Source organism: Miniopterus schreibersii (genome assembly GCF_964146895.1).
Source record: "Miniopterus schreibersii genome assembly, chromosome: 19".
Lineage (NCBI taxonomy): Eukaryota > Metazoa > Chordata > Mammalia > Chiroptera > Miniopteridae > Miniopterus > Miniopterus schreibersii.
Genome location: NC_138119.1, coordinates 10,931,773 through 10,956,229, shown reverse-complemented (window position 1 = coordinate 10,956,229; position 24,457 = coordinate 10,931,773). Strand labels below are relative to the sequence as shown.

The 24,457-nt window shown below is 47.0% G+C and overlaps 2 protein-coding genes across 2 annotated transcripts in view; one reads left to right on the top strand and one right to left on the bottom strand.

Moving 5' to 3' along the window:
• Positions 1-24,457, top strand: part of CRCT1 (cysteine rich C-terminal 1) — a 148,336-nt gene that overhangs the window by 87,004 nt on the left and 36,875 nt on the right. The gene's annotated exons all lie outside the window — the stretch shown is intronic.
• Positions 9,324-11,743, bottom strand: LOC308548850 (cornulin-like; the record flags this gene model as incomplete). The annotated part of the gene is made up of 2 exons (XM_081120970.1): positions 9,324-10,541; positions 11,606-11,743. The coding sequence occupies 2 exons, from the start codon at positions 11,741-11,743 to the stop codon at positions 9,324-9,326; spliced, it is 1,356 nt and encodes a 451-aa protein (XP_080977096.1).

Here is a 24,457-nt window from a genome sequence, read left to right as displayed (position 1 = left end):
TTTACAGACTAGCTTCAGCATGGAAAGCCCTTCACTGGTCAGCCCAGCCAGAGATTTTAGGCAAACCAGCTGTCAGGGTACATGGGTGACCTGCTGCTAGAGTCCACAGGTGGGCAGGCCCAGTACCTGAGTCTATAGGCAGACAGGCCCAGTGCCAGGGTACATGGACAAGTGAACCTGGTTGTGGGGTCCATGGGTGAGCCCTTTCTTGGGTCACTAGATAGGCCTGATACCTGGGTCTATGGTGTTGGGCTTGAATCCAGGGTCCTCAGGGGATAGCTTGGCACCAGGGTCCACTGGAGTAGGATGCTGCCAGGATCCACTGTGAAGTAAGACTCTCACTTTCCTCTCTTTTCTCCAGGAGGAGAACTTTTGGGGCGAGAGAGTTCTGTCAGTTCTGTGCTGCACAGGCCGGGGGGGGGGGGGAGGGTGACACAAGTAAAGTGATACTGTTCTTTCTACCTTCTTTAAAGCATCTTTTCTAACTTCTGTGCTCTACCCAGGTACTGTAATCTCTCACCCAGATTCTGGAGTGTCATGAAGATATTTTTGTCTGTGTATGGATGTCAAATGATGTTTGGGGGCAGGGGGTGGATGAGGGATGGAACCTCCTATTTTCCCATCTACCTGATGTCACTCATCCAATTCAATTTGATTCTAACTCATAAATCTACCCCTTTCTTTAACTTCAGACTAGTATAGTCAACTGTCTATGTCTCCACTTGGATGTTCTATGAGGCAAGCTAAGCTGTTGTAACAAAAAGACTGCAATTTAATGGCTTAAAGAATAATAAGTTTATTTTTCTATAATGTAAACACCCTATAATAAGTGTTCTAAGTCAGCAGACAGCTCTGATAATGCAGGGACTCAGGCTAATGAATGTTCTGCCATCCTCAATTTGTGACTTCCTAGGTCATTCTGGTCATTACCATTCCACCCATTAGAAAGGAGAAAGGCAGAAATCCAGAGATAAGGATTTCTTCTTAAGCAAGTGAGAAAGAAGTTGCATACTTTGCTCTTGGTCACATTCACTAGCAAGATGTTAGTCATATGCCACCACTTTGCTTCAAGGAGGCCTGGGAAATGTAATCCCAAAGAAGTGCTGGACAGCCTCATCCTAGCTACTATTATATGGAAAAAGGAAAAAATGGATTCTGGTAGACAGCTAGCAATCTCTTCCACAGGTATCAACGTCTACTAAATGGACTTTACAGTTTCCCTCATTTAAATGTTTTCTTGTTCCTACAGTCCTTTTCTTTGTGCATCGCAATTCACTTCATTGTACATATCAGAAACCCTAGAACCACCTTAAACTCTATTCTCTCTCACTTCCCAAAGTGAGAAAATTCCTATAAGAAAGAAATTCCCATCAAATTTTGCCAGTTTTATTTCTAAATGTTTCCTCAAACCATGTCCTCTTTGTTCCCACTGCCACTGCTTTTCTTACCTGAATTTCTGAACCAGCGTCCTAAGTGACCTCTACTTGCCTCCAGTCTTGCCACCGTCTAAATAATCCACTGCCCAACCTCAAGAATGAACTTCCCAATATACAAATTCAATCAGAGGACTCTCAAATCCTTCAGTAGTTACTCAATACTGCTTGGATAGAGCCCAAACTTCTTAGCGTCAATTAGGAAGCTCTTCATGAGTAGGTGCTAGATAAATATTCATTGAATGGATGAATGATCCTGCCCTTTCTTACCTTTCTGGTCTTTTCAGGTACCACTCCTCTGCATCTACCTATGAACAAACATAAGGAAGTTCTCTAAATTCTTTGTATCCGCCTTGCTGTTTCATGCCCCATACCTTTGCTGGAGCTGCTCCATCTGCCTTCAACATCCTTCCTCTATTCTCTTTCTCTTATAAGACTCAATTAGTTTAAATGTTATTAGTTCAAATATTCCTTGCCTCCTGAGTAATGCATGTATAGCACTTGTCATAATCTGACATATTTTTGTCTTTATGTGCATGATTCAAAATATATTTAATTGTTTATTATATTCTAGTCACAGCCCTGATGCCCTGCGGAGCATGCAGTATAGTAAGCAAATTGATACTAAACGGTGCGCAAATAAATATAGATACAAACTGTGTTCTATAGAGAAAAATTATAGAGCCTGAGGAGACAATAGGGACACCTAATTTAGATTGGGGATTAAGCGCCAGGAAAAGTTTCTTTGAGGAAATTACATTTAAGCAGAAACATGGAGTCTAACTTTCATGCTTTGTCACCTCCCATTTTCTTCTAAACTCACTGCTTTAACCCCTGCCCTGGGGGCTTATGTGTGTGTTTTCCCCTTTGCCTCCAGTGACCTGCCCTGCTGCTGATAAAATCCTCTCCATTATCTTTTTTTTTTTTTTTTTTAATTTTTAAATTTTATTTTTGTTTAAAATATTACAGATGTCCCTTTTTCTCCCCAGTGACCCATTCCATCCATTATCTTTTAAGGTTCAGTTCCAGCCTCTTCCTCTCTGTAAAAACTTTCCTGACGCCCCCAGGCAAAATTACTCATTTCTTCCTCATTTGATTCTGCCCCTATTATACAACCACCTTGAAGGTGAGCTCCTTGAGAGGAGGAGGGGAGTGTCTGGCCAAATGCAATGGCTGACTTCTGCTGTGGCACTTTCCCCACTGCATCCATCGTGATGCTGTCTCACTGAGCCCCAACATGACTCTCTTGGCTCTAGGTCAGCAAAAATTGTCCCAACAGAGCTTCTGGGGCCATTGGGAGGAAACCCGCATGAAAAGAGCCATAAATTCCTCGACGAGATTCAGAGAGACCTTGCAAATGCTCTCCAACAATGGCCATGTGTATGAGATACACTTTATGAGCTCTGTAAGGCTAAAACTACCTTGTAAAGACCCAGGGCAGGGCCTGGAAAGGAGAAATTACTGCGATGCCTTTGCCTGTAGGGCTATTCTCCTCCTTGACCAAAGCAAAGAACCTGTTCAAGGAAACTCAATGGATTTAAAGAAACACACTTTTTCCCCCCTGACTTGACTTTGGGTCATAAACACACACTGCAATATACAGATGATGTATCATAAACTTGTACACTTGAAACCTATATAATTTTATTAGCCAATATCACCCCAATACATTTAACAAAAAATAGAACTAAAAAAGAGAACTGGAAAACCTTGGCATAGACAAATCTTATTATCAGTTCTTGGATCTGGGGAGAGGTGAGGGTTGCCATTCTATTTTAGGGGGATGAAAGGTGTCTGCCTCCATTTGTTGGATGGTCAAACTTCTTTTTGAAGGTGTGTGGGTTTAGCACTTGTGGTATGCCACTGAACTGGATAATCTGATTGGTTTCAACAGATACCACAAATCACAACAGAGGCCCCACAGGTCCCACATCCACCCAGGTGAGGCGCTTAGGTAAGGGTGGGGGAGCAGAGAAGTCAGCAGCTTAATTTGATGACCAAACTCTAGAGGGGAGGCAGAAGACCGGAACCAGTTAAGAGAGAAAAAACAGGTCATGAGTGGAAAACCATAAATCTGTGGTTTTCCTCAGATTGTGGCATTGCTGCTTAATTTGGGATAAATAATACCCTGTGTTATGTAAAGGTGTGACTTAATCTTTCATTGATTGTAGGTAAGGGAGTGTAATTAAATTTTACAACATCTACTCATAGGACAAACACTTCAACACTAGTCATGGCTACTGATATTATCACAAAATAGATGGTAATTAGAGCAATGAGTTCCTGGCTGGTGTATCATGGAAAATAGAAGTGGAGTTTAGTTCTCTGTGTTATAAGGGCAACTACGTGTTTGTTGCGAGTGACAGGCAGTGGAAAAGATCCCTGATGAAATGGCAGAGGGTGCTTTGGGAGGGAGTGGTTGTAGCTATGGTGAGTAGAGTTTTATTACAAACACATCTCTCTCTGCATCTGAGAGTGAGGCCCAAATAGCCATTTTCAGGATTGACTGTGACTGTAGCAGAGCCACCTGGGATCATACCACAGCTAAGGTTAGTTTAGGGGGGCCCACAGCAGAGGTGTGGGCTTTTGCATACTGAGCTAGGATTCCTTGGTCATTTCAATATACTTTTTATTATATCTTAATTTTGTGTTAGCTCCTTGATGAAGAGACTAGTTCTGGTTCATTTTATAATATGTCCAACACAAAATTGGTGCTTAGTAAAGTCATAGTAATATATAGATAAACATGCTACATAGCATTAATTTTCATTAATAGTAATTATTTATATTTGGGACCAGGATTAAAGATAAAGTAGATTTCAGCCTGTATGGGAATTCACCTCTGTGGATGGTGACTTTTCCTTGGAAGGAAAAAAGAACCCAAAGGAAGAGTATGTCATGATATACGATAAAATGTATCATAAAACAAAAAAACCTGATTTTTCTTGTTGTGGCCCAGATAGTTCTAGTTTGTTAAATGCTCTTCTCTAAGTCAGATGCAATAGTTGAGGCACTAACGATGATTGGGCCCTCCCCAAACACACCCACCCACCAGCCATTCCTCTGCATGAGTCTTATGGGAAAATAAGCCCATTAGAGATCTACTCCCTACCCTCTTCTTAGGTAACAGCCTAATAATCTTAGAGGGAGAGAGACAGACCAGTGAGAAACTGATTTTGCCCTGATAGACAGGACGGGGGCTTGAGAGAGAAGGGGTGTCTGTGTTATATGGGTACATTTAAAATAATACTGTGACATTCAGTCCTAATCTTTAGGTTTTCTTTGAAATGGAAATTGCCACAGTTGAGCCATGGTCCAGAGCAGCTGCTAAAAGCTACAATTATCCTCACAGGAAGAAAGCCCAGCCCCTGAGAATCTTCTATACTGGGTCAAGGGTGGGCTGGCTGATTGGTACCATTTGTATCTCCTCCTAATTCAAACATCCTTTGCTTTATAAATGGCTGACCTTAAAGACTACTTAATTCTGTTCTTAACATATTTTTAATGTTTATCATGCCATATGCCAGGTGTACATATGCTTTTATATGTATGGATTTATCTATCCTCATAACTACTGTGAGGAAATACCATTATTTTCCCCACTTTACAGGTGCGATAACTAATACAGGTACCTTGATCAAGGGCACATCTCATGTAAAGTGCACAGCTGAAGTTTGAACCCTGGTAATCTTGCTCCCTAACACTCTGTCTCAACCATCAAGTGCAACCGATGTAGTATGCTCTTAATTACTCAAAGTAGCCCATGGAAACTATTCTGCAATCATTACATGTTTGCATAATGTTATGTATATATAGATATCAATATAATTTGCATAGAAGTGTAATTTATATTTTTGCAAATATATAACTTATAGATATAATTTGCATATAAATTTGTACATGTAATCATAAACATATTTTAATTTTATTTTTATTTATTTACTTTTTAAATATTTATTTTATTGATTTCAGAGAGGCAGAGAAAAGGAGAGAGAGAGATAGAAACATCAATGAGAGAGAAACATCCATGGGCTGCCTCCTGCACACCCCCTCCTGGGGATCGAGCCCGCAACCCAGGCATGTGTTCTGACTGGGAATCGAATCGTGACCCCCTCGTTCATGGATTGATGCTCAAGCACTGACCCACACCAGTGAGGCCATATATTTATATATACATATATATGTGGTAATTTGCATATAGAAGGGGGTCTGGAATTAAATAACTGGTTATTTTGGGGCAAGAGTATTGGTGTTTATTGTATTCATCTGTTTGCTTTATAATAAACAGATAATGGTTTGCAACTAATTTTCTTAATGAAAATAAAAAAGATTTGTTTTCCTTTATTTAGGACATTTAAAGGCTTGCATTAACTGAGTCCCTGCCTGCTCCGTACAGGAGTACACAAAGCCCATGCAGACCTGGGTCTGGAGCAGCACCTGGCTGGCTAGTTACCATAACTGGTTTAGTTTCTTCTCTAGAAAGGAGAGTGGAGGCTTCCAATGCATGCATTACTATATCGCCCCCAGGACACCTCTCCAACCAGCATCCTCTTAGAATTGGCTCTACTTTATCTTTGTGATGTCAGCTCTTTTTCAGGGAATCCCCAGATAAACTAGAACCATGCGCTCCACATTTCACCCAGCGCTGTGGGCCTCAAAACTGCCTCAGCTCCAGGGAATGAGGAGCCTGTTCCCTGGAGAGCTGTCTGTTTAGTGCTGTAAGAGTAAGATTCAGGGGTCCTTTTCAACCGTGATGGGGGAGAGTTTAGCCTTTCTGTTTCAATAGGCCCTGCGCCCTGATCCTCAGCGCCTCACAGTTACTGGGCCTTGTGGCTCTGCAAGCCACTCACTACCCAGGCAGACTATACAGTCAAAGCCACTTGGCTTCTTTTTCTTAGTTTTCCCCTCTGTTAAATGGAAATATGTAAGAATAGGATGTACCCCACTCCAAACTTAGCCCAATTCCAAAGCAATGTGGCGAAGAGAACCAGCATTTATTACTTGTAGCTCATGTATAAATGGGGAGCACTGAGAACTCTCCACACAGAGCCAAGCGGCCTGCATCAGTCCTGGGAGAGGAATCCGCGGTGTTCTTATGAGTGGCCAGGACAAAGGTGGGCCACAGCCCAGTCTCAGGACTCCCGGGAGAAAGGTACAGACTGCTTTTTGAGAAGGGAGAGCCAAGGGATGTTTACCTCCCTGTTTCTCCACAGGGACTGCTCCAGAAATGAACTTTGCCAGGTGAGAGCAGTGGGCAACCATAGGGCCATCCATGCCCAGTAGAACCAAAGCCCTGGCAAGAGGTCTGGCTCTACAGGGAGATCAAGGCAGGGCCTGTCCCAAACCAGATGCTGAGAGCCCTTTTGTTAGCGGGAGTGGCTCTGGGAAGGGCACCCCAAAACAAACATGCACACAACACACACACTATCAGCCCTGCGGCTCAGTGTGGCCTACAGTGGGTTGCTACTGAGATTTTAGGGCCACTTCCTCCAGGTGCTGCTGTGCCCAGAGCCACACCACTGAGCCTGCCCCGGTTTCTGACACCATGTCCCATGCCTGCAAAAGCAGATTTACTGCAGGAGCTCCTTTCGCGGCATTAATCTTCACCGCCACCAGGGGCAGCAGTGAGGTACGCAGGCCGCCTGGAGATCCTGCGGTTCAGTTCCAGCCACCGCAATAAAGCAAATGCTGCAATAAAGGAAGTCACACACTTTTGTTGTTGTTTCCCAGTGCATATAAAAGTTATGTTTATACTATACTGTAGTCTATTAAGTTTACAGTAGCAATAGACTCTACTTTTCATATGCTTTCTCTTTCTCCCTCCATTTTTTTTTTTAGCGGTCCTATATTTGAATTTTCAGAGCATATAATGTTAAATGTGATTCTGCCATCTTCGTCACCATTATTTAGTCTGAATGCGATGGTGGGACATATGGAAACACTCCTTGTCATGCTGTGTGGCGACGCTTTTCCTGTGTCCTGGTGTGGTTTCTTTCCTTTGTGTTGATGCTCATTGCCTAGTAGGTCGCCCAGGAAGCCGTCATGGGAATGATATTCCCTGAGTCCTTGCAAGTTCTTTGCTCTTCCTCTTTGGCATTTATGTCAAAAAGTCAGTTTGGATATAAAATCACTCTGTCTTCAGCAGGGCAAACTTACCTTCCACTCCTTACTATTCTAGCTCTAATTTTGGGGTTTTGTCTTGTATATTAGTTTTCTGTTGCTACTGTAACAAATTAACATAAACTTAATGTCCTCAAACAACAAAATTTTATTCCTTTGCAGCTCTGGAGGTCAGAAGTCTAAAAATAAAGATGCCGAAAGGGCTGTGTTCCTTCTGGAAACTCTGGGAGAAAATTTGTTTCCCTGCCTTTTCCAGTTTTAGAGGCCATCTCGCCTGCCTTCCTTGGTTCATAGTATATTGTTCCAACCCGGGGCTCCATCATCCCATCTCCTTTCTTACAAGGACCCATATGATTACATCAGGCCCATCCAGATAATCCAGAATAATCTCACTCTCAAGAGCCTTGACTTAATCACATTTGCAAAGTCCCTTTTGCCACATAAGATAAAATATCCACAGGTTCCTTGGAGTAGGACATGGACATCTTTAGGGGCTGTTATTCAGCCAAACATGTCTTGTTTTCTCCTTGGATATCCCCCTTACTTCCTGAAAAACAGTAATGCAATGAAAAATATGCATTATGCAGAATCTAGTTATTTGGCTGTGGGAGGCCCTTCAGAGGATCTGAGTATCTGTCAGAAGCAGAAGACTCCTTACAATTTTCATAGGCTCCACTCAAACCTCTGGACTCAGCATCTTTAGGGTTAGGTTTATAAACCTGTATTTTAAAAGCTACTCCTGAGGTGATTCTTACAATAAGCCAGAACTGAGAGGCTCTACTCCATAACTTGTTCTTATCCAGAGGGTGAGACATCATGACAGGTCAGGGCTGACATGGATGGGGAGGTGGGGAGGGAAGCTCAGGGGCTCTGGCTCCTGGTGCAGTTCCTGGTGACACACCTTTTCTGTCCCCTACACAGTCCCTGCAGTCTTATTCCACCTATTGGTAACTTTAAGTCAGCCTTCCTATGTGACCTTACAGGTGAACAGAGACTGAACACTCTAGAATTAGAGGCCATGAAAGACTGAGAGTAGCTTTACCTACCTAAATCCTACTTGTCCTTTAAGGGCACTACACAAAAAGGCTCTTCTGCTTGAAACCTTCCCTGGTCCATCACTGCCAAGTATAAAAGTATGGTATCTTCTCTCTTTGACTCTTTATAACTCTTAGAATCTCATGCAGTATTTTCTCAACTGGATGCTCTTCAAGGGCAGGGACCATGTCCAGCTCATCATCACAGCCCTGTGACCCATAGCCTATCATGTCAATAGTGATTGAAGGGGACAGGGAGCCCAGTTGTTTATACAGGTTTTATTGATGCATTAGGGTATTTGGGGCAGTGGACAGATGGCAGGGAGAAAAGTAGCTCTGAGAAACCCCACAAGCTGAGGAACATTCTGTGGAAGGGATGACTTGCTCTTGTCTTCTGCTGCTGAGAGGGTCTGCAGAGCAGAGCCGGCAAGAGAGAAGAGTTTAGGATAGAAAGCACCTTGCAGAAATGGCCTCACTGAGAAAGACCCAAGAGAGAAGCATCGTGATGAAGGTCTGACGTCCAGGGCTGTGCCAGCTGGACCGGCCAAGGCAGGACAAGCCAACACCTCTCCAGCTGTCGTCTTCTGGTATTAAGCACTGCAGTCCAGGGTGGGGACATTCATGGCTTGTTGCTTGTGAAGTAGGAATACAGCCCCCTGGCTGTGAGGCCTGGCTTCCCTTCTTGCTGGGCTGCCTGCCGGCCCTGCCCTGAAGGCCCGCTGGCATGCAGGCTGCCCTAGTCCTGACTCCGAAACACTGTCTCCCTTGCCTGGTCATCAACCCACTCCTCCTTAACCACCATGGGCTCTCTTTCTCCCTGCCCTCCTGTCACACTGCTCCCTGTGTGACTGCTGCTGGAGTCCTGTCTGCCTGTCAGAGTGCTGGTCCCAGCCTGGTCCTGTCCTCCTGGTATTGTCTCTTCTGCCTCATGGCTGCTCTCATGTGTCCATCCTTGACCACTGCCTGACTGCCCCTGGGTCTGTCCCTGTTCTCTAGCCCCCATCTGGCTTGGAGTCTGGCTCCTGCCCTGCTCTACAGTCTGGGTGTGTGACTCTGGACATATCTGAATGTGCCCTCCTGTTGCTACCTGGCTCATCTGGCTCCTGTCTTGACTGTGGGTCTCAGTCACTCTGGTCTGGCCATAGGTGGGCTCCTGTGGCTGGGTGCTGGTGCTGCCTGTCTGATGGCTCCTGCCCTGCTGTGTGGTCTGGGTGTGTGACCCTGGACGTGTCTGAATGTGCCCTCCTGTTGCTACCTGGCTCATCTGGCTCCTGTCTTGACTGTGGGTCTCAGTCACTCTGGTCTGGCCATAGGTGGACTCCCGTGGCTGGGTGCTGGTGCTGCCTGTCTGATGGCTCCTGCTCTGCTCCATGGCTTGGGTGGTACCTGTCTGGGTCTGAGTTACAGTTCTAGTAACAGTCTCACTCATCTGGTGGGATCTGTTCTGTTCCCTAGTCTGCGGCTGTCTCTCTGACACCCTCCCTCTGGTCTGATGACTCTGGTCTTCTTCCACTCTCTGGCTTGGCTCCACATGCCTCCCTGCTTGTGTCTGCTGGCTCTCTCTCTCCTGTCTCTGGGACTCGTGCTGCCTGTCGTGACTGACCTGAGACGAGCTGATGTCCTGACCCTGGGTCTGAGCCCCAGTGCCGCCCTGCCCTCTGGAAGCTGGCCTGTTCTGTCCACCACTGCTCCCCTCACTGCGCTGTCCTTCCCCAACACTTCCCACTCCTGTGACACTTCTCTGTGCTTCTCCCAGCTCTGACGGGGCCCCAGCGGGGCGGCTTCCAGACTCTTGAGGTCCACAAGCTCCCTCAGGACTCTCACTCAGTGACTTAAAACAGGCCTGTGCCACTTTAAACACCAAGACCAGGAACTCCTTGAATTCTACTGTCCCCGTGTGGTCTTCATCCAGCAGGCGCAGGACTTGGTCCACAGTGGCCGGGTCGTGGGGTTTCTGGGGAGAAGGTGAGCAAAGTCAGCAGCCCTCCCCCAAGGAGGACGTGATTCGGCTGCTCCGCTCAGCTCCCAGGGTCCTACCCCCGGGCTGGGGCCCACCCACTCTGCTCCCCTTCCTCCCTCCCCCCACTCTGAGAGCAGCAGGAACACAAAATCACTTTCACTTTTCAATCCTGTCGCTCTCCCTCATGGGTAGGACGCACCTTCTACTTTGCATCCTCTGTGTCTGGCACAATTTCTGGCCCGTGGGAGAGCTGGGCAAAGATTTCATGAAGGATGAATGAGTGGTGGCACTCATAGTGATCCTCTGGGCTGTCCTCTGGCCCTGGCCCCGACACCGGGGCCATACTCTCACCAGCAAGCCCAACACCAAGAGAAAAACAGTGGGAACCTGGCCCCATGGGAATTCCGTGAGAGCCTCACTGAGGTTTGAGTGTTTTCCTGGCATAGGGTGGATGGGAGGTCCCTGGGGGACCACAGGTTGCCCTGAGCATGTAGAAGCAGCACCCAGATACGCCCACACGTTCCTGTCCTCAAGACTTCACCATTCTGGAGCTTTAGCTGTGAACCAAAGGCAGGAAGAGGCAGGACGTGCATCAGGCCCTGGGTCTGGTTTGCTCTCCAGAACCTCATTGCTCATCTGAGCTCTCAGCAATGTTTTTGAGCCACTGCTTTGTACAAGGCAAGGAGCTGTGCTTCTCATGAATGCTTATTGATGGATGACTAAATCTCTGACAGATGGAGGAAATGGTCACTGTAGCAGATTTAAGAAGCAGCCATTATTTTTATTTCTAGAATCTTCCAAGGCTGTGTTTCTCTCTGAGCTGTCCAGTTAGAATCTGTTTACCTTGTCTCCCAATTAGAATCAACAGAAGTCAAGGTATTTTCTCTAAGGACCGAGTTTGTCAACTCCAGTGACTATCCCTTGTTCCTTTCTGCTTCTCTGCCTGCTCAGGAGTTCCCTCCTCAGATCCCTGAGGCAAAGCTCTGGTCTGCAGGCAAAGCATTTTCTCTCTCCCCTGAGTCCTTCCCCATCTGGCTGCCCCCTCTCCCCCCACATACCACGATGACATCAGCAAACTCCTGCTCCAGGAGCCGTTTCAGCTCCCCCCGGGTGAGCACCTCACAGTTGCCCTCGATCCTGGCGTAGCGTTGGAAGGCATCGATGATCCCATTAATGTTTCTCAGTAACTGAGGCATCTTGGTGGTCAAGCTGGAGAAAGAAGAAAAGGCCCCTTGGAGCTCCTGAGTCAGCTCACCATTTACCATCAGGTGAGCTAGGGCAGGTTGCTTTTCCTCTCGTGCCTCAGTTTACTCATTGTGAAATGAGGGCAATACTAGTATTTACTTTAGAGGATTACTCTGAAGACTGAAAGAGCACTTGATGGATGCTGGCCTATATGAAACGCTACCTATTGAATATCATTATTACACACAGATTTGCATACATCTGTATATACTCTACTGCTCATGAAGCACTTTCATATGCGACATCTCTAGCAGTCCTTATTGTCTCCACCTTTTCATAGGCAAGGAAGCAGACCAAGAAGTTGGGTGATTTTCCCAAGGCCACACAGCTTGTAAGGGATCAAGGAACCCTAGAACCCACATCTCCTGAACACAAATGCAATGACCTTCTAGACTCTGCCCTCTGGACAGTCTACCCAGTCTATCTCTCCCTGTCACAAGCTGTTAGAGTCCTGCTGGCAACACCAACAGCCAGGAAGTCTGTATGTGAGTCAACTCCTACTTCAGGTAGGGGCCAGGCAAGAACCCAGGGGCCCAACTCTACCCTTCCTTGCTGCCCTTTAGGAAGGTGTTCAGGAAGAGGCTGGGCCACCACCTGTCGGGACTGCTGAGGGAGGGGGTGCTGTCCCTGGGTGGGAGGTCTGCCAGTTCTGAGAGTCTGGGTTTCTCTGGATGTGAGCTCTGTCCTCAGCGTTGGGACCTGTCAGCCTGCTCAGAGGTATGTGGCTCCTTCAAGCCCGTAGCCCTGGTGGCCTGTGAGGAAGAGTTCCCAATTGAAGGGAGAAATTTATTTTTCACCAGCCAGGGGGCTGGGCTCAGGTTGAAGTGAGTTTTGGGTATGGCTGGATGGGCAAGAGGCAGAAAGACCTGGAGGTGCAGATGCAGAAGCCTCAGGGAGGCCAGAGGGAGGAGAGGGTGTCTGAGGTGGCAGGGTTCAGATGCAGGGGGAGATGGACGGCTGCCAAAGCGGGTGAGAGAGGGGCACAGCGGAGATGGAAAGGAGAGGGTGCAGGGAGGGGAGGGCCTGGCTGGAGCAGCAGGAGAGTGGAGGGAGGAAGGAGACCTGGTGGCTCTTCAGGAAGTACCCAATCTTTCTACAATCAGGTAGCCAAAAATTTCAGCCGGACTTTGTTTTCTGGTGTACATTGAAATACATAACTCAGAATATTACACCTCAACAGACACGAAAAGATCCCGATTATTGTTTTTAGCCACGTGGCAGACCTTAACCACTGACCTATAAGCAGTAAAAATGAGATGACCTCATAATTTAGTTACACTTCAGATCCTTTACAATAAATCCACAAACTCATCTTGCCTAAGTATCGCCCTGGGGTGGGGGAGGGCCGCCACCTAAGCCCCTTGCTCCCTGAGAAGGTTCAACCCCATTGTCTGGGTTGGCAGAAGTAACCTGATTCTGGCCTCACAAACCCTGAGCATTGCCAACAAGCTTCCAGAACCTTAAGAACAAGGGACCTTGGCTGATCCAGGAGGGCATGTGGGTGGTTCCTTTGCTGCTGCCCGGCCAGCGGGGGAGGGGGACAGTGCCCTTTCCCGCGTGCACTGGGTCGCCTGAGGCCCAGCCAGAGCGGACACTTCCTGCCCACAGCCCTGGTTTTATGAGGTCAGATCCCCAAGATGCTGAGAGTGAGAACGAGGTTCCCCAGGAAGGCACTTACCTAATCACAGGCAGAATGAGGCAAGTGGCTGCTAAGCGGTGTGTGCAGTGCCAGGGCAGCGGGCAGGAGTCTTTTATAGGGAATTTAATTGACTTAGCATTAGTGTTTGGACAAGATGCCCCGCCCCATCGAAAGGCTTGATTCACCCCAGGCTCAGCTGAACCCCGCCTTTTTTCTGTTTCACCTGCTAAGACGTGGCTGTGTTGGCCTGATGCTCTCACCCCTCCTACCACGCGTGGAGCCCTCTCTCAGTCCTCACCTCCCCTGCCCATGTGATGGGCTCAGCAGTGCTCAGCACGGGTGGGGTTCCTGGTGAACATTCTTGGTCTCTGTGTGACTGCAGAGTCATGGGGCTTTTTTTTTTTTTTTAAATACAAACATTCAAGAACATATTCATCTATTGAGGATTATCTTACTCAAAGTGGTTGCTTTGGGAGGCTATACATGTTTTTCTGGCAATGCTGTCATTACTTAGAACATTCTTGGAATTCTTGTTTTCAAATTGCTGTTTATACCCAGATATGAGACATGTAAGGAATCCAATCTCATTTTTCTATAGTTTGGTCTCATATTTGATTAAAACAAAGACGGTTAATACCTCCCCCCTCTCCCCATCCTATGGGTAGGGAGCTTTTTACAGCTGGTGAGAAAAGAAGCTTAAGATGATTCTGCGCAGCCCTTCATTGCAAAGACAGGAAACTGAATTGGTAGACTGACTAGCAGATATTTGTGGAGATCCTGCTTCATTTCAGACATAGGGCAAAGGCCAGAATTGAACAAGAGCAGTTTCAAAGCAGTAATTTAAACTCTGACAGAGCTTACAGTTTGACCATCCCAGAGAAAGTCCCTAGAGGATAACGGTGATAGTAATTATCATCTGACTTGATTCGACCTTCAGTACCGTCTCGTTCTGTTGGATGCTCACAACAATCCTGAGAGGTGGGTGGTATGGCTGAGCCCCATAAGCGAGGACACTGAGAAATCCTCAGAGAAGTGGCCACTCAGTGGAGAAGGGACACAGGGCTGGACCATCCAACTGTGAGCTATGTGCTTAGAACATCCAGAAATGCTTGGAAACAAAGGGAAAGTAAGTTAGGGAATTAACAAGCCAGATGCTGTAACTATGAGGTAGGCATCATTACATCCAGTTTACAGATGAGGAAACTGAGGTGCAGAGGGATTAAGTAAACTACCCAAAGCCACATACCCAGAAAAGTGAAAGACCTGAATTTGGGCCTGGGTCTGCCTGCCTCCGAAGCCTGTGTCTTTCCATGTGCCTGGGGCAGGTGCGAGCGTGGGGTTGGGGCTGTGAATAGCTGTGGCTCCACAGGAGCAGAGAGAGGTAAATGTGGCGTCTGTGTGTACTGGGCGGAGGGGGCTCCCTGCAGAGGGTGGCTGGCGCTCAGGGGAATGCGGAGGTAGAGTGATTGGGACTGGCAGTCTCTAACTGAGTGTAAATCTGATCGTTTGTGAAGTTCGAAATGAGTTGTTACAAACGAGTGACTTTACTCTGGGCAGACAGAGGCCACCCCTGTCAGGAGCTGAATCAAACTCTTGTCTTCTGTTCACGCTGCCTTTTAGGACACAGAAACATCTCAAAGAACCAAACTCGTTTTTGTACTTTGATTACCTCTTACACGATTACTGAGAAATCCATTGTTGGTCTCTACTTGATTCATTTCTACGCATGTCTGACAGCTGGTATTTGCTACACATGGTGGCTACAGATAAAGACTAAGATGCTGCTTTCCAGGAAATCACCCAAAATAATTTTCTGATGACGGAAGACAGAATTTTTGTAAAACGTTAAATAAAATTGGCTGCTCACCAGACACCTTCGCCTTCACCCGGGAGCAGGGGTCTGGCAGTGGGGAGTGGACAGAGGGTGACCATTCAAATCTCCCCTGAAAAAGCAGAAGATGGGAAAATTCCATAATCCTGGGCTTCCTACTTAAAAAAGAACAAAAGCAAGTCTGAAAGCCAGAGAGCTGTGCCTGCAGTTCTTTGGGTAATGAGAAAATTTACGTGTCCACTCACGGCCCACACATCCTGACCGAGGGACAAGGGACAGGCGTGGTTCTTAGAGAGAAAAAGAACAGAGGACAGTTTCTCAGCCTCCCTATGTTCTCTGTGCTCTAACTGGAGCCTCTTCTCCCAAACCTACCCTACCTGGGCCCTGGTCAGAGCCTTCCGGAAGCCCAGATGCTCAAGCTCAGCCCTGGAAATCAGGATTAGGCAGATACCAGAGACATCCGTGTTGACAGTTTCCAGTGACTTAGTGAATATCTGTTAGACGTTCTGGGCCTAATCCCCAGCCGGGCAGGTCGTGTTGGCCCCGCTGTTTCTCGGAGTCCCCATCCAGGCAGGGAGCATGTGACTAACATGATTGTTAGCCTCCTTGGTTTGGCCAGGAAAGCTGGAAGCTGCCATTTGAAAGGGAGTCTGAATTTCCCAGATCTAAGTGTCCAACCCATAGGCAGAGCTCCTAGAGCAATCAAACTGGAAGGGTCCCACCTCCTCATCGGGAGAAAGAAGGAACATCTTGGCAGGAGCAGTGGGAGGGGGCAGTGCTTCCTTCTGCCGCTTCACCGGTGTTGCTGCTCAGAAGTCCATGAAGTTTTGGCGATAGCAAAGGTTTGCTGGCTTAAGTGTAATGGGAACGTACACTTCCTGCTATGCCCTATTACTATCATCATCTCTGGTAAAAAGTACAGACCTCTCATTCCCCCACACTCCCAGCTCACACTGCCTTCTTGCCCCCTCTGAGCCTTCTTTCCAAACCCGAATGCTTTCTCTCCACCTCCTCTTTCCAATCAGGACAACGCAAACACCACCGATTCCCTAACGTAATTTCAGATTGTCCCAACCAGATGAGAGCACTCTTCAGTGCCTTAGCTTGACCTCAGTAGTCTTTTGTTGATGCATCTTTTAGAGCATTTATTTTACTCTGCCATCCTTAGCATTGCTTGTCTCTTTGCTTAAACCTTTCTTGATTATGCCCCTCTTAGAGATCAGACTGGCTTGGAGTCAGTGTGTGAAGACTTGATGTGGAAGCCCTGCTGTTCTTTCGGAGGACACAGCTTTCCTCTGAAACCATGAGGCTGGCTGAATTGTCCCTGCACCATGACTGGCCTCCTATTCCATCTCACTAGAGTTTCTGGGCTTCATCCCTGTGCTCCTGGGGAGAGAGTGGGATAGTTCAACATCCAAGGTGAATGGGGTTCCCAGAACCAAATGGGGAAAAGCTCCATTGCAGCACTAGTCAGGACAAACTGGATTTGTGCTAGTCTCCCTACAAACCCTACAAACCTGTCTGTTCTGGTCTCCACCAGGGTTGGTCTGGCTTTGAACTGTTTCCTCCCTCATGAATCAAAGCACCGATCCCTCCCAGAAAGGAAGCCAGGATTAAGAGAGGATCGCAGGGTGTTCTGAGCACCTTGGATGACAAAAGGAACACGAAGGGTGTGCAAAGGTGAAAGCCAGTGAGTTGCGAGTTACTTGTGGGGCTTGGAATTCAGTTCCAAGGGGAAGAGGGTGAGGTGCAGGAAGAGGGTGAGGTGCAGGTGCTGTGTGCTACCAAGATCGTTCTAAGATCGTTCTAGGGGCCACTGGCTGTTGGTAAATGTGTACACTCATTGTCTGCAGGCCACCTTGATGTTAGGAAGACAAGAAGGCACACAGGCATGGTTCTGCAGCAGTGGAGAGAGACAAACACAGTTCACCATGTCACTGGCTACAAGGCTTTTTTTTTACTATATCTATTGATTTCATAGAGAGGAAGGGAGAGGGAGAGAGAGAGAGAGAAACATCAATGATCAGAGAGTCATTAATCGGCTGCCTTCTGCATGCCCCGACTGGGGATCGAGCCCGCAACCCGGGCATGTGCCCTGACCAGGAATCAAACCACGGTCTCCTGGATCCTAGGTTGATGCTCAGCCGCTGAGCCACACCAGGCCGGGCTGGCTACAAGGTTTTGAGTAAGTTCCTTAACCCCTCTGAGCTCAAGTCTCTTATCTATAAAATAGTGGTAAGCTCTGCTTCGGGCACGTGGTTATTGTGAAGTTAAAAATACACACGGTGTGAAAGCGCGTCTTACACTGATGAACACTGAAACTCGTGGAGGGTGTTGTTATTTAAACTAGTAGCGGTGAGCAGTCCATGTGAATGGAGGAGAGGAATGTATACGAGATGAATGTTCAAATGGACCGCTCATTCTATCTTTCAAAAAACACTAATCTATAAGTAATAAATACAAGACACATCTTGAAAAATCTAAAAATAGAAATTAGAAAAAACAGTAGGGGATTACACACTAACAAAGGAATGTTTATTTTTCCACAAGAGGGTTCACCACAGACTTCCTTCCATTACCTTTGTGTTAATTTATACACCATTAACTCTTTTGGAACAAATGAATGTAAAGCTTAAGGTTAGGAACCGAGGTTTGCAGATCCATCCAAAGTAAAGCCATAGTTATCTATGAGACAGCGGGAATAGTATTCACGTCACACAACCTTTGTGGTGCAAAAAGCTAGACACACACGCAGCCTTGCAGCCCCCCTCCGGTTACCCGCATGCGGAGCTGCTGTGGGACTCGGGGGCAGCAATTCCTTCCACCTGAGTGCTAAGAACCGGCTTCCACTCCCTGGCTCCTGAATTGGAAGTTTCCGACGCTTGGTGGCTGTTGAGATTATTGTAGGGGTTACACGAATCCACGTACCTGCCAACCATTGCTGCATAGGAATTATCAAGAATACAGATCAGGCACACATGTGTGCTATTTTTTTCCTCCCAAATATCTGCTGGTGAAGTGGCACCAGTGGACAAGAGAGAAGTCGCCTTTCTTCACACACACCAGTGTGGGCCTGACTACTGGGTCTGAGTCCCTGACCATCGAGGGAAGCTGGTCATGGGCAAGGGCTGGAAGGCTGGATGGTGGCAGTGGGCGTCTCCAGGAAGCAGTCACAGAAGCCAAGGTCTACCAGTTAAACCGTCATTCAGGACCTAGGAGTAAATTTCAGGTGAAATGAATGCCCCGAGAGAGGCCAGTCATCCAGGACAAGCGGAATAGGGAAACTGAGACAGATAGTTAAACTGCTGTTTGCAGCCATCTAGTAAATCCTACCTTTTCTAAACCAGGCCACTTAAGAGTAAATGGTGTGCACTTCTCCTCCCCAACCAGAGGGTAAATAGCTTAAATCATCCTACTCAGGGAGACAGCAGAAATCCAATTAGTGCCATTTGCCAACCACACCCAAGGACAGATGATGTTAAGAGAATAAATGTTATTTTGGTATATCAGCATAAAGCTGATGAATATTCTATTGAGGTTCTCCCCTAAGACCTCCCCTGAACGCCCAGCCTTTAAAACCCCTCAAAAGAAAGGTCTAGTGCTTGCTGTCCCTCCCAGGAGCATGCCTGCCCCTCCACCCCCCTTTCTTTCCCCACAGGTGTGCACCTTCTAAACTCTTAAGGGACTCCACAGGGCTTGCTACCAGGGCAGCAATGGGCAGTGGCAATTCATCCCAGGCAAACCCCCTGAACCTGTCCCCAAAGCCCCCTTTTCTCTGACTTCTTAGTGAGCCAAAGCAGCCTAGGCTCATTTCTCCAGCACTTTCTTGTTTCACTGTCCCCAGCTTTAATAAATGTCCTCTAAAATTCACCTGGACTCGTATTGCGAAATCTTTTGTGCATGAAGTCAAGAACCCACACATTACCAGCTGTCTACTTAGGCAGACCCAAGCTACTCAGGATTGGGCTCAAAGTCCTTACACAAGAGAACTTGATGTGGTTAAACAGATAAACTAGAGGCTTCTATGGTTATGAGGGAGGTCTGTGATAGTTTCTAGAAGGTAACGCAGTTGAATTCTCTCTCTCTCTCTCTGTGTGTGTGATGTGTGTGTTCATTTATGGAAGACAAATCTCTTTAAGTTTCAACCGGTATGTCTCTGTTCAGTAGCAAAACAGGACTAGAAATAGTTTAAATTACAGTGGGTGAAAATGTTGGACTTTGAGCAATTGCAAATGGGAAACTAGACAATTCTCTGCAATTTCTGTAGAAGCTTGTGGCACAAAGGTGTGACTATTTGGAGGAATGTTGACAAAGAGGAGGTTAACAGGTGACACAGAGCCAGAATAACACAAGAAACTCCAGAGAGGACCACACCTGTGTGGTTCACCCATTCTGCAGTGAGGAAGGATTCCATGTCATCCCTGAAGCACTTTGTAAATGGTTTTGTAATTTATTGAGGATGCAATTTTTCTTAAGTTAATATTTTTATCAAAGTTCAAATCATTTATACAATAATGTGGGTTCCATCATTCTTCATAAGCCTTTTTGCTGTCCATTCTTAAGAACTGAGTTCAAAGAAGCCCTGAAGGTTTTACTGAGGATTGAGTCCTGAGCAGTGGGGGAGGGGGCCCTCACAGAGCAAAGTGTGAGGTGAAGTCCTCCAGGTATTCCATCAGGGGAAGGGCCAACTCTGCTCCTCCACGGAGGGGCATGTTTAAAATTTCTTTAAATCCAAGTATATTAGTTTCAGGCATCCAACATAGTGATTTGACACTGACGTACCTTATGATATGATCACCACAATAAGTCTAGTAAGAGGTACACAATTCCAGTTATAAAATAAATAAGCCACAAGAATGCAGTATACAGCCCAGGAAATTTAGCCAATAACACCATAATAACTGCATGGTGACAGATGATTTCTTTTGTTTCTTAAATGATGAAGACTGTGTTCTCATATACTTCCAGGCACTAACGATTGTCTGATTGGTGTTTTTGAGTGTCATAATAACTGTCCCTACAGGTAGTAAAAAGAGGTTATAGGCACTGATAACTACAGGCTAGCTCACCACTCCTGAAGAGGCTGTGGAACTGAAGCACTGTGCTGGAATCATTCCCACTGGTTTCTTCATATTAGCCAGCGTTCTCCAGAGAAACAGAACCAATAGAGAGTTTATTTTAAGAAAATGTGGGGCCAGCAAGTCTGAAAGTCACAGGACTGGTAAGCAGGCTGGAAATTCTGGCAAGAGTTGATATTGTAATCTTGAATCCATAAGCAGCCAGAAGGGAGAATGCCCTCTGCCTTGGGGAATCTCAGTCTTTTTAAGGCCATCTACTGATTAGACAAGGTCCACCCACATTAGGGAGAGTAATCTGCTTTACTCAAAGTCTATTGATTTAAATGTTAATCACATCTAAAAAATATCTTCACAGTAAAATCTAGACTGTTGTTTGACCAAACAACTGGGCACCATGGCCTAACCAAGTTGACACATTAAATTAATCATCACATAGTCTGAGTACTCTTTTTAGTTTCCCCAGTTCTGGCTTTTCATAGTTTAGCATAATTCCCACCCCCAATTTCTTAGTAAATCGTCAGTCCCTTGTATCTTGGTCTGGACCTTTATTCCTTGTCTATTTTCCCATGAAGGCTGCTCCTAATTTCTTTAATTTTAATTAAGCAATATATATTTTTTCTTATTATAAGTGCTATAGGTACATGAAAGAAAATTTAGAAAATTACGATATCAGAAGGAAGAATACACATTACTATAATACCACCTACAGAAACAATCATTAGATTCTATATCCTTCCAGTCATTTTTCTATGTGTGTACATGAGTAATGATCATGATGGCTAATACATGTAACTATATAACTTAGTATGTTGCAGTTATTAACCCATTCAGTCCTCCTAGCATCAGTGAGGCAGGTACCATTATTATTTCTATATTCAGATGAGAAAAAGAAGGACAGAGAAGTTAAGTGACTTGCCCAAGGTCACAGAACTTGTTTGATGGTACCTGAGTCCCAAACTCCTTACATTGTGGGAACGTTTTTCTCTCTCCATGTGTTTACTGGTCATTTGTATTTTACGAATACATTTTTGGTTCATTTCCTGTGTCCATTTTTTTTTTTTTTAGAGATGGAAAATTGCAATCTTCCAAACTAAACTCTTTTATTTTGCAAATTAATTTTGTACTCTTTTTTCTTTACCTCTGGTGACAGTGTCCTTTTTCTTTCCTGTCATCTTTAGACCCTGGAGTCTTGGTTGTTTTTCTATGAACTCCCTAGCCTTCTGGATGGTATGAGCAAGGCTTCCGCAGCCACTGCAGGCTCTGGGCGGAGGCTGGTATGGGTTCATCTGGAGAAAAAGCTGTTGAGCCCTTGGAGGGAGCGTGAGGAAGAAGAAGGAGCAGGGCTGCTCTCAAGGGCCTGATGCCCTGTGGCCCACCTCTGGGCTGGAGGTTGTTCTGGGTAGTAGAGGTGCTCCGATGGGAGCCGTGGGCACAAGTCTCGCCACCTCTCTGGGCCTCAGGGCTTGTCTGAAAAGCAAGGGTGCTGATGGCTCTTTGCAAGATGTAGTGAGGATCCAACGTGAAAGTGTATAGCAGACGGTTATGAATTATAAGGAAGTGAAGGTTTCTTATTTTGAGCTGTGATTGTGGTTTTGCTTCTTCAGGGAAAGAGTGGGGCGGGTTGGGGTGGGCAGGTCCACACTGGTCATATTTGGAGAATGTTTGACTTTGGGGCTAGATATGCTAATGATCTCCCACACCATGCTCTCTGAGGCTCAGTTTCTGCACCTGGAACCTAAGGGTGATGTTAGTAGCAACCTCACGGGGCTGTGTGGGGATGAAATGAGTTCATCTACACAAAGCATTGAGATTAGCCGTTGGCACCTAGGACTCGTTTTACATAGATTAACTCTTTTAATCTTCACACAATAGAATGAGGTAGGTACTATTACTGTCCTTATTTTACAGGGGAGGAGATTGAGGCCAGATGGGTGACGTGTCCAGCCCAAGACTGCAAAGCTATTGACTAAGCTAGGACACACATCCAGGCAGTCTGTCCCGAGACCGTGCATTTCTAACCACTCTACCATCCTGCCACTACCTGTATTGGATGGGGAGGAAAGGTTGGTAAGGAAGGAGGGAAGCCTGGCCTTTCCCTCCCTGAGGTTGACAGTCAGGCTTCCTTCAGCCCCTCCTTGCACCGCTTCCTCCAGCCACACCTCCTCCAGGAAGTCTTTCCAGATGAGCCCCACCCATGTGATCACTCCTATTTTCTTCGTCTACTTTAAATTTATGAACCTCGTCTGTATAGTGCTTTGAAATTTTTCTTCAATTCGATGGGCATTTATCAAATGCCTAGAACATAAGGCTAGAACCGTAGGATGGGGTATGCAGACATGGATTAAACCTAGTTCCTCCCTGCCAGGCATTTATAACCTTGTCAGGGACATAGAAAAGGACAGCCACAGCAGCGAAAGAGAAATTGAGATCAGTGTTGTAAAGGAAATATGAACAACGCACTACAGGAGTGTGGGAAAATAATGGTTAATTCAGACTGGGGGTGGGGGCTGTGTGCACTGGGTCTTGAAGGATGGCGAAGACTTTAAAAGGCAGTGTGGTGGGAGAGCCATCAGAGAAAAGAGCATGGACAAGGACCCAGGCTGTGAAACAGTCCCGCCAATGTCCAGTCTGCGCTGCTGTCCCTGGGAACAGGAGCAGGGAGTCTTTGTCCCGAAGTCTTGTTCGTGTGTTTGCATCTCATTTGAATAGTCAGTAGAGGCTCTGCTTTCTGTGCCCTTGTCCTAGGTCCCCCCGGGCTGGCATGACCCTCAGACTCCCCCCATCCCCTGGGCAGGGGCTCACCAGCAGTGCTCCCTCTCCGCGGTGTGGCAGGAGCGTCCCTCTGGGTGGACGGGAGAGCGGAGTGGGAGCCCTGAGGTGGCCGCATCCTACTCGGTGCCTACACATCTTAGTGGGAAGCGGTCCCCGCCCTGTGCCAGGGAAAGCGGTCAGCGGTGGTGTTTTGTGTCCTTCTGAAGGCCTGGCTTCGTGGAATGGGTGCCAGAGGCTTGGGATTGAGGTGAGGAGTTTAAATACTAGCCCACTTCTGAACGAGCAGGGAGCCCTTCCTGGACAATCATTTTTCATAGAAATGACTTGTTTTTTTCTGCATTTTGTCAAGGAAACTGACTGCGGTGAGCAGAATGCAGCGGTGGGAGCAGAAGGGAAAGCAGGGGGCCAGTTAGGAGGCTGTTGCAGTTGTTCGGGGAAAAGAAGACGAGAACCTGCTCGGGGTGGGGGGTGCTGGAGACAGGAGAGATTTCAGAGGTACCAAGGGGGCATCTGTGACAGGACATGGCCAGCGAGTGGATATGGGTGAGGAGGGACAGAAAGGAGTCAATAATGACTTTCCACTGTCTGTTTTGGCCACTGGGTCGCTGGTGATTTTCTTCACGGAGACAGAAAGCAGGAGGAGGGACAGATGTGCCTCAGGCCTGGGGACAGAGATGAGTTCAGTCTCAGGCATGTTGACTCCCCCTGAGACGGGGCACCGGAGCTAAGAGGGCATCAGGCCCTAAGTTCAGAAATCTTCAGGATAGATGTCCCAGGCAAAGAGTTTTAAGAGTTGGGTTTGAGTGGAGTGCGTGGAGCAGATCAAGATCATTTTAAAGAGGGGTGGAGGACAGGAAGTTGTACCAAGGAGAGGGCACAAGTGTGGCCTGTGTCAAAGAGACGCAGAGAGAGGAAGGCTGAGAGGTTCCGGGGTTGGCAGTGGGCGCAGGGCAGGCTCCAGACACAGCAGATGCTGAAGGACCGGAGGAGGCGTCAGAACACAGGGGGCTGAGGAGCGAGTGGGAGGGGGTGAGGGGAGCGAGAGTGAGGGGACCTTTTCCAGTAAGTCTGGCTAAGAAGGGAAGGCCAAGAGAGGGGCGGTGAAGGGAGAGGCCAGAATCGTTTTCAGATGCGAAGGGCTTGATCGTGCTGTTATGTTGAGGGGAAGGAGTCAGTAGAGAGAAAGGCTGTGTCTCCAGGCTCCATGGGATCCCAGGGGGGCTTCTGGGCCTCAGGGGCCACTGGGAACTCCAGGCCCCGTAGGTAAAGTAGCCTGCTGGCCTGAAAGGCTGCCATGCCAAGCGGCTCTGCCATCACCCAGGCCTCAGCTCCTCCCACACTCCTC